Source organism: Lepidothrix coronata, unplaced genomic scaffold, assembly GCF_001604755.1.
Source record: "Lepidothrix coronata isolate B3197 unplaced genomic scaffold, Lepidothrix_coronata-1.0 Scaffold13, whole genome shotgun sequence".
NCBI lineage: Eukaryota > Metazoa > Chordata > Aves > Passeriformes > Pipridae > Lepidothrix > Lepidothrix coronata.
In genome coordinates, this window is record NW_016690193.1 from 6,492,207 (window position 1) to 6,506,427 (window position 14,221).

The 14,221-nt window shown below is 36.5% G+C and overlaps 1 protein-coding gene across 7 annotated transcripts in view; it reads left to right on the top strand.

The window, feature by feature from the left end:
* RAPGEF2 (Rap guanine nucleotide exchange factor 2) overlaps nucleotides 1-14,221 on the top strand; it is a 182,403-nt gene that overhangs the window by 125,802 nt on the left and 42,380 nt on the right. For 6 of the 7 annotated variants that reach the window (XM_017805851.1, XM_017805853.1, XM_017805852.1 and 3 more), the window contains one exon: nucleotides 9,621-9,752. The exons of the other annotated variant lie outside the window; for it this stretch is intronic. In XM_017805851.1, coding sequence (XP_017661340.1) covers nucleotides 9,621-9,752 — 132 coding nt within the window. The remainder of the gene's footprint in view (nucleotides 1-9,620; nucleotides 9,753-14,221) is intronic. 7 annotated transcript variants of the gene reach the window in all.

A 14,221-nucleotide genomic window follows, 5' to 3' on the forward strand; every position in this document is an offset into this window, starting at 1 on the left:
TCCAAGTAGGAGTCATCATATGCTCACGGAAGTGTCCTGCTTATCTCTTCTATCAACAGTGTCTTATTGCATTGTGACACCAGCAGGTTTTATCAGCACCTTTGGTTTTTTCCCTCCACTTGGAAAGAGGGGAGTTCTAAGATATTTTCTATATCCATAATTTTTCATATCCCATCTTTAAAAAAATAACACTTACTTGAGTAGCCCTTAAATTAATTTATTCTAGAATCAGTTCACTTTGGTTTCTTTTACTGTTGTAAGTTAGTTCAGTGCAGTAAAATTCAGTGCTGTAGTTCAGTAGTAAACTGCAGTAGTTCACACTGACTGGCTACAATTCAAAACTGAGCTATCACCTCGTGAATGTTTGAAAAACTTAATCAAGTTTTGGTAGATTGGCTAGAATGCTGTAATCATGAAGTATTCTGTGATCAGGTATTAAAAAAAAAAAACAACAGCAACACAAGATGTAAGAATGCTCTACTGATGGGAGAGCTTCAACGGTTGGAATTGTAGACATATCATAGATCTTTGCTTTAAACCATTTAAGATGTGCCCAGAATATATGTTTTCACCTTTGGGTTAAACTCTCTACTTCTTTGTAGTGGTTTCCAATTCTGAGTGCTGCCTTAAAGCTGAAAATAAAATCTGTCTGCAGGTGCCATCAGTTTTACCCCTGCTGGTGTAATTGCTTTTTATCATCCCTTGTGTCCACTTGTGAGACCGCTACGTAGGAAACACCAAATGAGTCTATATGTGAGGTATACATGAGCATTCTGTTATTTATTTAAAATATTCTGTAGGATTGAGAACATCTTGCTTGAAAATGTTTGAATTAACATTTCCTGTAAACATATGTGCCTACATAAAGTGTTCTTGAACTTTTTTTGCTTTTACATCCTTAGGCGTAAATCTTTTGTCTGGTTTCCTGTGGAAACAAAGTTTGTTACAAAGTTCTCTGTTCCTTCCTCTCCCACAGTTCTTGTAACAGGCCAAAGAGTTCAAAATGTAACCTTACAAGCCTCCAGAAGCCCTGAAAACAGGCCATTTCGTTTCAACCCAGCAGCAATTCTCAGCATATTAAGCACCCAAACAGCCACAAGAGGAAGTATTTAGAAATATTTAACTGTGGGAAAAACATCAACTGGAGCATGCATTTTGTTAGTATGAAAATCAGTTATTCCCAGGAGAGAGATCTCTGCAAAGGCAGACTCTATTATTTTTTTTCGTCCATGTCAATTGCTATTAAATAATATGGAACTTTTACTGAAGTTCAGTGATCAAACTGTGTTTTCTACCCTCCTACCCTAGAGATATTGAAATGCCTCAGAACGGTCTTTCCTTCATTCCAAACAGCAGTCATCAGTGAGTGCCTGTCCCTACTTGTCAGTTTTAATTATGTGGATTTCCACATAATTAAATTCCCTTCCCAATCTTATTCAGTGTTTTTGGGAAGCTGTTAGTTTGTGTGAGGGTGTGGGCTGTGCAGGCTCTTAAATGCAAGTGCTTGGTGAGACAGTGGGATGCTACCAAGAGTGGTAGGGTATGTCTTTGGACATGTGCAGACATAATACACCAGAATAGAGATTCTGCTATTCACAGTAGTTCAAAGAATGGGATCTGATCTAAATCAGGAATAAATTTATTTATTTATGAAATAAAATAATACAAAATACCAGATACTTAATGAAAAAAGAGGAAGCAAATCTGAGAATCCTACATAATCCCTTCTGTAAAGTGTCACCATGTTTCTCCGTGTGATTGAGGTTGTCAAAGAGTTGTTGGTATTTAAATGTATGTCTGCAGTCAAAAGTTGTAGAGATCTTTCTAGCTTGATCCCTGTAGCAGAACTGCTGTGACTTTAAAACCACCACAGAGTCCATATTTTAAAATTACTGAATTATCTATCCTTTGTTGCCCAGTTAAGAAGTTACATTTTTACAAAGCATTTTTTTGACTGACATAGACTTCTGAGTAAAGTTCTAAATAAAAATATTTTGATCATGCAGATTTGTTCCATTCATTGTAAATGTGTTATAATAGTTTGAGTTCAGAATTTCAGAAACCTGAGAAAAACTTTGGAAAATCGTTCAGTATGATTTAGTTCCATCCTGCAGTTTTTTCCTTTGTATTTATGATTCACTGGCACTGTAAATACCTGGATGATACAATTTTTCTTTTTTTATTTTCCCCACATGTTGTCAATAAATTGACATTTGTGTTTGCTGAAGGAATAATGTTTGTCAGATTCCCTGAAGTAAGACACTTGAATATAAAATGCTACATTAAATCTCCAAACACTGTCAAAAGAAAGAACAAATACTAAGATATTTGGTCCTACAACAGAGAAGGTAGTTAAATTAGGTAAGAATGGGTGCGTTTCACTGATGCATTTCTTTTCCTTTAAAAAGTGTTGTCCCTGGGAGCTTTTTCATTCCCCAGGCACCCATTTAAATTTCACCACCTCTGTCCCTCTGCAGAAGTCAATAATCCTTCAAGCAAAGGATTCAATGCATTAAGTGCTCATAGGATTAGCTGCTGAGAGCTATGAGTAAGTGGCAGTCGGTGTGTGTTTTGTAAGGGGAAACAAAATGAAGTTCCTGTGCCTTCACTCTGTCTTGCTCTCTCCCTGAGACCAGCAGCTCACGTTGCATTAGCTTGAACCTCTGAATAATTTTCTTTTTTTGGGGTGGGGGGAGGGTGGCTAGCTGTAGCAAAGTATCAGTGGAGGAAAGTATTAAGAAATTGCCAGAAAAGATCCTTATAATACCTTCTTTTATTACTTTTAGAGGTGTTCTGCTTGGGCTTTGTATATAAACCACTGCTAAACAGCAATAGTATCAAAATGCAATATTTTCAGAACGCGGGTTGTGCCTTGTGTTGTACTCAAGATGAAGAAAATATTTAAGAGTAGATCTTTATGAAGTTTGAGCCACAGCTTCACAGAAAGATGTCTGAGGAAAATTTAGAGATTTGAAATACGAGGTATAATTGTCTAAAGTGAACAGTTATACAGAAGACATAATTCAAGTCAGTAAGTTTTTATTTAAGTCTTACAGAAGTTTTTGTAGAATATATATAGAAGCTTCTTAATCTTTTACACCCCTAGGTACAAGGAAATCCTTCTTCTGTGTGAATTGCATCCTAATTTGAACTGTATATAGTTTACACTTTTATTTTAAATTTAGTTCTCCACTGGACACGTCAGCCTGCATCATGTCTGCAGACAGAATTGATAAAAATCACTTTATTATTCAGTAATTACTTACATTGACTGCTGTGTTTAAAATCACTCAACCTTAAAAATGTTTGCCTTGATGTCTCCCTTGGTTAGTGAAAGAATTACGTTTAAATGGTATGTTGATGAATAGCCACCATAATTAGAAATATTTCTTCTTTCAATCATTAAATACCATAAAAAATATATATATATAAACGTGTATAGCTTTAAAATACAGACAACAGACTTACAAACATTTAATATAAAAATGTACATCTATATAAAACAGTGAAATAAAATGTTAATAATTTGATAGGATACTGAAGAATACTGCCTTGGTGATCTACACTTTTGTAGTGCAATAAAAATTTTAGAACTTCTGTCTTGGTGGGGGAAAAAAATGAGAAAGACTAAGGCACAGTATTGATTTTATTTGTCTGCTGTTCTTCTTCCTTCACAAAAAGATACAGAATCCCAAAATAACTTTGTTGTAATTTACTTAGTTATATTTGGGGGACTAAGTGTGTCATCTGTAGAATGAAAATACTTTTTTATTATGGTGACTTTTGTTTTATTAGTAAAGAGTTACTACAAAATAAGTGCTCATGTGCTTAGAGGTTAAAGAATCAGTGTTTGCTTGTGTTTCTTTAATTTCAGAAAGTGGAAATAGAGGCTATAAAGGTGATAATTTGTGTTGTATTATGTCTACTGTACTTGCTTAGCCTGTCTCAGTGGCACTTAATTACCTATAAGAGCATTCATTGGGAATTGCATAACAGAATGTTACACCTTTGCTCTCTTTAATCTTGTCTTTTTGCAGATCTACTTCAGTCACTTTGCAGGCTTTATAAATTTTTCATGAAGTGCTGAGCAGCCTTCAGTAGAGGACCTTGTTTATAAAATGGTTACTGATATGTTTGCTGTAAAAGGAGTAGTATATTGAAGCTCTCTAACCAGAATTCTTCTGGTAATTGAAAATTACATTCCTGTGTCTGTCTCTCACATTGTTGCATTTATACTTGTTTTCACTGCATTTAAAAAACAAAACACCAAATGAAAAAAAAAACAACCAAAACTCAAAACCACAAACCCCAAAACAAAACAAAAAAAACCAAGAAGTAGGAATACTATTTAAATAAAGAAAGGGGTTTGGTATAGTTTCACTTAATTTTTGTCTATTCTCATTACTTTTTATGCTATATCCAAGGATTTTGATTTCTTGTCCAGTAAATATTCTGAAAATGTATTTAATTTTTTTAAAATACTGTATCATTAGGATAAGCCCAGTGATTTCTGAGTAGAAGGTGCGATAGAGGTTGCCTTTTGTTATACAGAAAGGCATGCTGTAGGGTAGGAGAAAATCATGACGTTCTTAAAATAGAAAGAACATATTCAGAGCAAAGTAATTGTTAGCTTTGCATGCATAAAGTGATGACTCACTTTGAGGGTGGAAGTAATAAAATGCTGCTTTTAAGATAGGAAGGTGTGATAGGGTTTAAGGTATTGTAGAGTTCAAAAGCGATATATGTCTTTGTCCTTAAGATAGTTTCACATAATTGTTCAAGTTTTCATTTGTTTTAGGGTTTTCAAGAAGTAAAAACATGGAGTTCCCAGAGGTACTGTTTTTCCTCTGGTTTCTATCCATGTGTGTGTAAACTGTATGGATGTGCGTATGTACACGCTTATGCTTGCTTTTTATGTTTATAAAATACTGTTTTGACTACTCTTAAATTAAGATTAGTGCTTTGGTGGAAACTATTTTATCAGTTCTTGTTTTGTATTAACAACTTTTGTCCCCTGTTACACTTGATTAGATCTACGTACATCACCTTAATGTTTGTCACTTATGAAGGTTGTCCTGAGAGTAGGTCATCAGGACAGTTTTCTGACCCTTTTAATGACTATTAATTATTTAATGTAGGGTACATTTAATGTATTTTGAAACTATATTTACTGAAAAATAATCATGCCCTTATTTTTCTAAATTACGCTGTTGTGTTTTTACTCTATCTGCTAGTTCCTTCTGATGCTGTGACTCCGAGTGTTCAGTAATGAAGTTAAATATTGTATGTGTTGGCTTCAGCAAAGCTGTAGTTTAGTGTGGTCATAGAAAAATAAGCGCTTGTTATGTAAAATAGACAAGTTGCTTTTGATCCTTGTTACTTTGAATGACTCCTTAAATCTAGCCATCATTTAATGAAAATGGAAGAAAAGATAAAAATGAGTATTCAGTTTTGATGCCATTTGTGGTGTTGTCAGTCTGTAATAGGTGATGTTTCTGAGGCAAAGGGTGTGTCATGCTTCCTCATATTGCTCATGGTCTGTTTGATAAAGCCTGTGCTAGATCTAGCCAGTATGTGCTTCAAAACATTGCAAGAAAACCTTTAGCTTTCTTGTTATACTAAATACTAAATGGTAGAATAGAGTGATAACTGAATACAAGGACGGGAGTGACAGGTGTAGCTGGTATTGGGTTAATGTGGTTGGGTTTTGGATTGCAGGGGGCTACAGGGGTGACTTTTGTGAGAAGCTGCCAGAAGCTTCCCCTATTTCTGAAGGAGTCAATGCCAGCCGGCTCCAAGATGGACTTGTCACTGGCCACGGCTGAGCTCAGCAGAGATAGTTTTAGTTCCTCTGGGATAACATAGTTCCAAAGAGTAGGAAAAGAAAAACTGTGCAATTGCACCCAGAGAAGGCAGGAGTGAGAATGTGTGATAGAAACACCCTGCAGACACCAAGGCCAGTGCAGAAGGAGAAAGAGGAGGTGTGCCAGGTACCTCAACAGAGATTTCCCTACAGCCCATGGTGCAGACCAGGGTGAGGCAGCTGTGCCCCTGCAGCCCACAGAGGTCCTGCAGACATCCACCTGCACCCCATGAAGGAGCTCCATGCCAAAGCTGGTGGATGCCTGAAGGAGGCTGTGACCCTGTGGGAAACACGTACTGAAGCAGGCTCCTGGCAGGACTTGTGACCCCACAGGGGACCCATGCTGGGGCAGTTTATTCCTGAAGGACTGCACTCCATGGAAGGGACCCACGATGAAGCAGTCCATAAAGAACTGCAACCTGTGGGAAGGGCTCACCTTGGAGAAGTTCATGGAGGACTGCCTCCTTTGGAAGGGGAAGAGTGTGAGGAGTCCTCCCCGCAAGGAGGAAGGAGCAGCAGAGACAACTTTTGATGTTACCGGGGACTGTAACCCCATTCCCTGTTTCTTTGCACCACTGTGGGGGGAGGATGTAGAGAATTTGTGAGTGAAGTTGAGCCCAGGAAGAAGGGTAGGGTGAGGGGAAGGTGTTAAGATTTGGTTTTATTTCTCATTATCCTGCTGTGATTTGATTACTAATAAATTTAATTAATTTGTCCCCAGATTGAGTTTGTTTTGCCTGTGACAGTAACTGGTGGGTGATCTCTTCCTTCCTTATCTAGACCCACGAGCCTTTTGTTGTATTTTCTCTCCGCTGTCCAGCTGAGGAGGGGAGTGACAGAGCAACTTTGGTGGGAACCTAGTGTCCAGCCAGGGTCAACCCCCCACACTTTAGTAGAAGACTTAAGCACATGTGGGTTTTCATTGTCATCAGTGCTTTACTTTTTTCCTCCATTGTGTTCAATGCAAGTATTAAATATTTTAAATAGCAGTATGTCAATAAGATAGAAATGCATGTATTTCTCACGCCATTTCTCATTGAGTTTACAATTCAAATGTATCAGCTTATTTAATTTTTGTATTTACTTTTTTCCTCATGCAGCCTTTTGCCTTAACTTTGGGGGTGGGGCAGTCAAAGTGGATGCTGCTTTCGGGCATGTAGCACAGAGATGTAGTATTCTGCAAAGATGTGAGCATGTGCTTTCTGCTTGTAAATAGTCCTATTTGATTAGGATCAAAGTGACGAGTTAGGTTGCCTAAAGTAAAATGCCTGCTTCTGATCTTCTGTCACCACTTGGCAAGTCCAGCTCGTGCAGCATGGCTTTGACTTGAGGAGTTACTCTGAAACCAGTAATCACCAAGCTTTCAGCTGATTGTCTACAGCCAAAAAAATTCTGAAGGCTTGCTTTTATTTGCAACATATTCCATCAGTTATTGTGCAATCCCTACTTCTTCCTTTTGCCTGTGCAGTAACGAAACATAAATTCTTGCTGTTCATTTAAAACACTAAGTGCAGTCATTATATTAAACATAGCGTGATTTTATTTTTTAACATACTAAGTGGATTTGCTTTGATGTGAGGTTCTTTTAAAATTTTTAGTGCATTGATAAAAAATAAATGTCATTGTTAATGACATGGAGATATTTGCAGGGCACTATGAAAAATTGATTGAGTTTGGCTGGATGTAAGACTGTATTCATATACAGCTTTCTATGGAGTTAATATTTATTTGGGACCGAACTAGTTTGTTATAAAAAGTAAAACTCTCAAAATATTATATCTTTTTAAGTTATTAAATGTGTGAATTTGAGATAATTGGTGCACGTATCTTAAAATAATGTGTAGGATTTCTACTTGGAAATAAACCTGGACTGCTTTAATTATGAGAGATTGTACTTTTGAAGTAGGCATCAACACATTGCAGAAGCTATGGCAGTTCATTTCCTATGCATTCTACCTATGGAATGTATAGTTATTTGTAGAATGGCTCAAATAATGAGAAAAAAAAGTTGCATAGTGGCCTGAGTATCAATATATATGGTTCAGTTTTGTGATAATGCAAACTTACAGATTGAAAAGTGAAGTAGCAAAGACAACAGATACTATAATGCACTCCCTTAGTGCCCTGTTTTCTCCTTCTGGTACATCATCAAAAGTGGTGAGCATAACTAGATTTTTCTGGAGGCAGCATCCATGGCTGTATGTATTAGGGTATTGCTTTTGTTAATTGCCCTCTCTTTGTTGATGAAGATCAACTCTAGCTCTGGGCTTACTGAAGCATTTTAGTATTATTAGTGTCTGGTTTCTGGTTTTAACCCCTCTTTCAGGTAAAATACTAAGAAAGAATGTTTAAAATGTAGCCATTTTTATTATCATTGATACAGTCATGCCGTGATAAGGAAGAAATCCTTTTCAGATATATTAGAGCAGGAAATGCCAGTCAGTCTAAATAAGACTAAGGTTTTCAGTTGTCTGTGCTTTTCATGGCAAATCTTAAAGCCAGGGTTCTTTCAGGTCATGCTCCATGAACAAACTTAAGGCAAATAGCGGTATCTTTGGCTGTCATGCTCCATGAACAAACTTAAGGCAAATCATTCAGTATCTTTGGCTGTACAGAGCTAAGAATTTTCTCAAGCACGCTCTCTTGTGACTTGGAGATGACTTTTTTCATAACCTTTTATCCTGATCGTCTTATTCTGCCTTAACGCTGAATGAACTCTTATTTCCATTTCCGTCCAGGAAGAACGGTAATAGCACCAAGGTAGCATTCATAATTGACATGGATGGACATACTGCATATGACATTTTTCATACAAACACAACTCCTTAAGATGAAAGTATCTGCCTTGTCTGAGTTGAAACAAATTAATGAGCAAAGCTGTTTTTTTTTAATTATTGAAGAATTTATTGCACGGCAAAACTGATACATTAACATACTTTTATTAACTAGCTGTGGGATGCAGGCTTCTTGGGGAGAGGAGTGATTTGCCCCTGAAATAGCATTTAAATATTTCTTCAGACAGCAGATATTTTCCTTTGTCATTTCTACTATCTGGCAGTGTTTGCAGTTCTTAAAGATCTTCATGGGAGCTGTGTGCATAAAGCAATAGTGAAAATACACATCACAAATCTTGATGGATGATTGTTCAGTGACCAAATACACAGTCTTGATTCATTCTTCAGCACTGCATGTGAGCAAACTCACTTCAGGATTGTAGCTCTTTATAATTGTATGTCTTCCCGCATTTCCTATTTGCTGTCATATTATTTGGCTCAAAGTATAATGGATAGCTCAGTGACTTGGATTTTACTTGTCTCTAATGTACTTTGTCAACATGAGAAACAAAATATACCAAATCCAGAGCAGTGCTTTTTGATTTTTTAAAGTATGTGACTTAACTGTTAATTTTAATTCTACAGGAAACTATTGATATTGTAAGTTGCACAATATTCATATGCATTTTAATTCTACTCAAACCCTATAGCGAGATACTGAAGAGTTTTGGCATATTGCTTCACTAGTGTTTGTCCTCAGATACATTTTTCTTAAATCTCTTATATTTGCAACAATTTGCTGACCTCTGCATGAGTTTAAAAAGCTGCAAACCTCAAAATTTTTATGCTGCATTCTCAAGCCCCAGTGTTTTTCTTAATACACTTGGTAACTGGCAGAGGGTAAAGTGACATATATGATTTGAATTAATTTTGCTATGTATCTCCTTCAAATTGTAATGATGCTTTTTTTACTCCACCTGTAGCTTCCTGCAGATTTCACAAAGCTGCACCTTACTGACAGTCTCCACCCACAGGTGACCCACGTTTCATCTAGTCACTCAGGATGTAGCATCACTAGTGATTCAGGAAGCAGCAGCCTTTCTGATATCTACCAGGTAAGACTGAAATGGATGCTGATCAGAGGTGCAATTACCAACAGTTTTGCTGTTAATAGCTAAATGCCCATGCTGTTGCCTATTGTCAGTTTTTGTCTGAAGAAGTACTTGGTAGACTTCAAAAAACTAACTTTTGTTTGAATTGTAATAATTTCAGGGGTTTATCCACCATGTATTAGTCTGATGTTTGAAAACTCCTTGAGTAATCTGCAGCACAGCAACATGACGTGTCACTGTAGTTTGTTAGGATCTGAGTCAGCCACGTAGAGATTTAGTGTTTCGCATATCAGGATTGTGCTTCATGAATTTTGTTAGTAATTTGAGGGGAGAAAATCTTCATGAACTTCAGCTTGGAGAGCCAGTATGGCTTCTCCAGCAGATGTCCATAAAGGGACCTAAAAAGGGACCTAAAAGGCAAAGGAATTCTGTTCCTGACTCCAGCACTTCACCTCCTCTTTCTGTCTGTCTGATTGGCTAAATGTTTAACAGCAGCTGTGATGTCTACAGATCAAAACTATAGATGTAGGACCTTGTAACGTGAGCGATTTTTTTCTTGATCCTGTATTTTGTATTTCTTAGATGTGTTGGCTTCATAGTGTAGAACTATTCAGTGATGGGGAAAAATAAACACACAGTGAGCAGCCTCTGCTGGCCTGACTTTAGGGGCATATTTCAGTTTCTCCACCTTGTAGAAACCTGATGGCAACATCTTAGCAGTGCATTCCCTCCTGGCCATCCTCAGAAAGATGGGTAGGTTGAACTGGTGACACTTTATTTAAAGTTACACTTCTGAGAGGGCTTCACATTGTGAAGCTCTGTGCTATTTTTTTGGAACAGCTTGATTTTGAAGAGATTTACTGTGAAACTAATCCAGAGTTTAAATTTAAATTGGAAAACAAAATCTAAAATGAAATAAAATGAGGAAGTCTGCATTTTTCACTTGATGTTTACTGTTCTTGAAATGTTATAGCAGGATCTGTCTTGATAAGGAGAGTATACCAATTTGTTATTCTGAAAAAAAGGCATCAAATCCAATTAAAATATATTTCTATCAAAATAATAATAAATTAATGAGACCACTTCTACATGAAGTACTGTTTACTAGAAGAGGAATAATGATTGTTTGGGATGCTTCTGTAATTGCAAGTATAGTCATTTAAATAATGGGAAATGCATCTATACAAGTACATACAAATTCAGTTGTGATCATAGTTGTAGGATGTAGTCTGCTTCAGGTGAATAAGTTTATAGGGTTTTTTTGTGGAAGAAGATAAGCTATAAAAAGGTCCCAGTTCAATTTAGACAGTTAATTGCAATAATGCAATGGTTTATTTTTGTGAAAAGTGTCAAATTAACTGCACTTCAGGCATAGCATATGTCAGTCAAGTAGGTTTGTCAGAATTTCTTCTGAAGACAGGATTACTTAGAAACAGGATTTATGTTTATACTGTGAGAGTGAAGATGATGTAAAATCAGCTTTTTTCTTCCAGTCTTTTATAGAGTTTCATCCCTTTCATTGCAAAGATTTTCACTTTAACATAAAAATAACAAGTACCTCTAGAGACACAGTCGTAGGTGGCATGTAGTTACAGCCATACTTTAGATAAGTTGGAAGTAAATTTTTTGCAAAGACTTTCAGCAAAACTTTCATAACTGTGAAAAGGATCATTGAATTTCTGTGCAATTAAAGAACCCCAACCAAACAATATAACAAACAACTATAGAAACTTCAGAGAAGTACTGATCCATGACTCCTATAAGTTTTATTGGCAATAATGGAATCAACAGAATGGTTGATGTTTGGAGGGAGTTAATGATTTACTGAAATATTTACACAGAGAAAATTTACTTCTTAAACATTCTTTTAAACTTAATTTACAAACATAATCCATTCTTGGTGATCTTCAAAATATTATCCAGTTTCTTCAATTAATTACAATTAATACCTCATTTAAAGGTGTCTTGGCACAGATGTATTGAGAACCATGTAATTGCACAATGTCAAAGTAAGTTTTAAAATAACCTATGTCCATATCATCATCAAGAAATATGACCATACATTGTAGAAGGTAACCCCATGTTTTTGTCTTAATACACATACTTGAGGAAATGTTTATTAAGAAAATGGTAAGTTCAGGTGTGGAAAGTGATAAGGTTCTTAAATTCTTGAATTTAACTTAATGGTACCACGTATTGTTTGACTTGATTTCTCAAATTGTGGTAAATCATTAATTTCTGGCCTCGATTTCAGTCATAATGAATGTAATGTAGCAATGTTAAGGTATGTTTAAGTATTGCCAAAAAAAACCCAATCCCAAAACAAAATAAAATGCCTGTAATTTGAGTTCTCTAGGTCAGGTTAAGGATTAAATAAGCAGATTTTTTTTTTTTTTAAACTAAGAGATTGGATCAGTCATTCTCTCTCAGTTGTTTGCCTTTTAATTCTCTCCTAAGTGTTTATTCAAAAAGAGTAAACCATAACCAAGTCATCAACGTGTTTTTTTTTTTGCTTCAAATTTAGTAGATCTTAGGCAAAGCTCATGATCATTGTTCCTCTGATTCTTATGTTCTGTATCTAATGATATTTTTCTGTTCAGTGGAGTGGACTTCTGTTCATTATGGCTAAGTAGAAGCAATGATTTAGAAAGATTACCATCTTGCCTTCCAACTGATAAATAAATGTGGGGTTCTTTAAAATTTACTGTTATTTAGATCTTTACTGTTGAAATCCAAGGTAATATGTCATGTTTTGCATCCTAGTAAGTTTTAGTTCTGTAGCCTTAAGAGCAGCTGCTTGCAGTGAAAACACGTTCATGGCCTCTTAAGATTTTTTTTTTTTAATAAATCATGATGCTGAATCTTCAGATGCTTTCAACATTGAACTGAGAATACTTCCTTTTAAATATTAATGCGGTATCTAAATTTGTTTGTCAAACGTTGCACATGAAAGAACTTCTTTTAGGATAAGAAGTACTTACCAAAATAAAAATAAACCTTTATGTTTACCCTACCCAATTCTCAAAAACATTTCAGGTGCCAACTAATAAGGTCCTTAGATATTGTTACTTTTAGTTTAGGAAATAAGTTCATCAAGTGACAAACTCTGTAGGGTTACTTGAGAGGAAGGGGATGCTGAATGTTTGTAGATTGTGTGCTGGCTTGTACTTGCCAAGAAAAATACTTTGATTCCGTCTTGTATTGACTTCGCAAAGCGAATCATTCATTGCTGCTTCTCACGCGTGGCTGCTCCCTCTTGACTCTCAGGCTTAGGTAATGCTTCCTATATGAAAGCATACACCTGTTCCTGTATGCTCCTAAATGGTTCCTATACTTGTCGTATATATTACCAGATGATGTTCCCAGTTGGAGAGGGAGGAGATTTAAGCTCATGAACTTGTGTTATTCCCCCCACCCTGTTTTGGAAAGGCGTTGCTGTGTTGGCTCAGCTCTTTGCCAGCCTTTCTTTGCCTTATCCTGTTCTCAGACCAGTGGCTTCCTGCCACCTCTGTGTGCCCTCTGGTGTCTGCTTAGATACCATTGGCAGTACAGGAAACCAGGAACATCCTTTCTGAGACCCTCCCAGAATATGTGTATTGCTTAGAAATTTTCAAGATGTCAGCTTTGCTTTCTCATGAGTCTGATAAGGTAGCTCCTAGAAGAAAGGTCCACTCTCCAGAAAGTCTTCCTGAGGTAGCCCAGACTTTTTTTTCTCTCAAACCAGAGTGTCCATGGAGCCTGCCCCTGAGTCACTGTATGCAAAATAAAGAGATTTTACCTTAAGATAAAGTCAGTCTTTCTGACTGTATCAGCCTCTGAAATGCAGCTCGGGTAAACTATGTCCTGTGAGCTGCCTCCTCCTGCCCCCACAGTTTCAACTAAGTCCTCTCCAGTACCTTATTGCTCCTGGTAAATTTAGGTCCTCTTAATCTATCCTGCAGCTCATAGCCAAAGAGAACCTTTCAGAGTCCTTGTTCTGTATGCCTGTGGTCTTGGTGAACAATGCCCCATTCTGAGAAAGCAGCAATTAGTTGGTGATAGGGTAGGATGCTGTTCCTGGTGTGCATTGTCTGGATTGTTACACCTTTTCATCTTTAGTGAGGAAAACTGCTCAGGCTGACTTCTATGACAGATGTGGGCTGCTGTGTTGTAATTTTTTGGTAGATATTGAAAGAACATATATGGAGAGTGCTGTAAAAATCTTGGACTAAAGGAGTTTTAAGGTATTTCATGGCCATTTGCACTCATGTCAACGGAGTATGAAAAAATCATTACCTTAGATTTATGTATGATTTGTGTATATGTAATAATTATAGTTGACTGTAGTACATATAAGTATTTAATAAATACATATTATAATTACATGGATTGAATTCCATCTTAGTTTATTGATATTGTAAACTTTTACTCAGCCTTCTGAAAAGTAGTTTAAAACAAAATCCCAGCCATGGTTTCTCTCTGTGGAGAAGCTG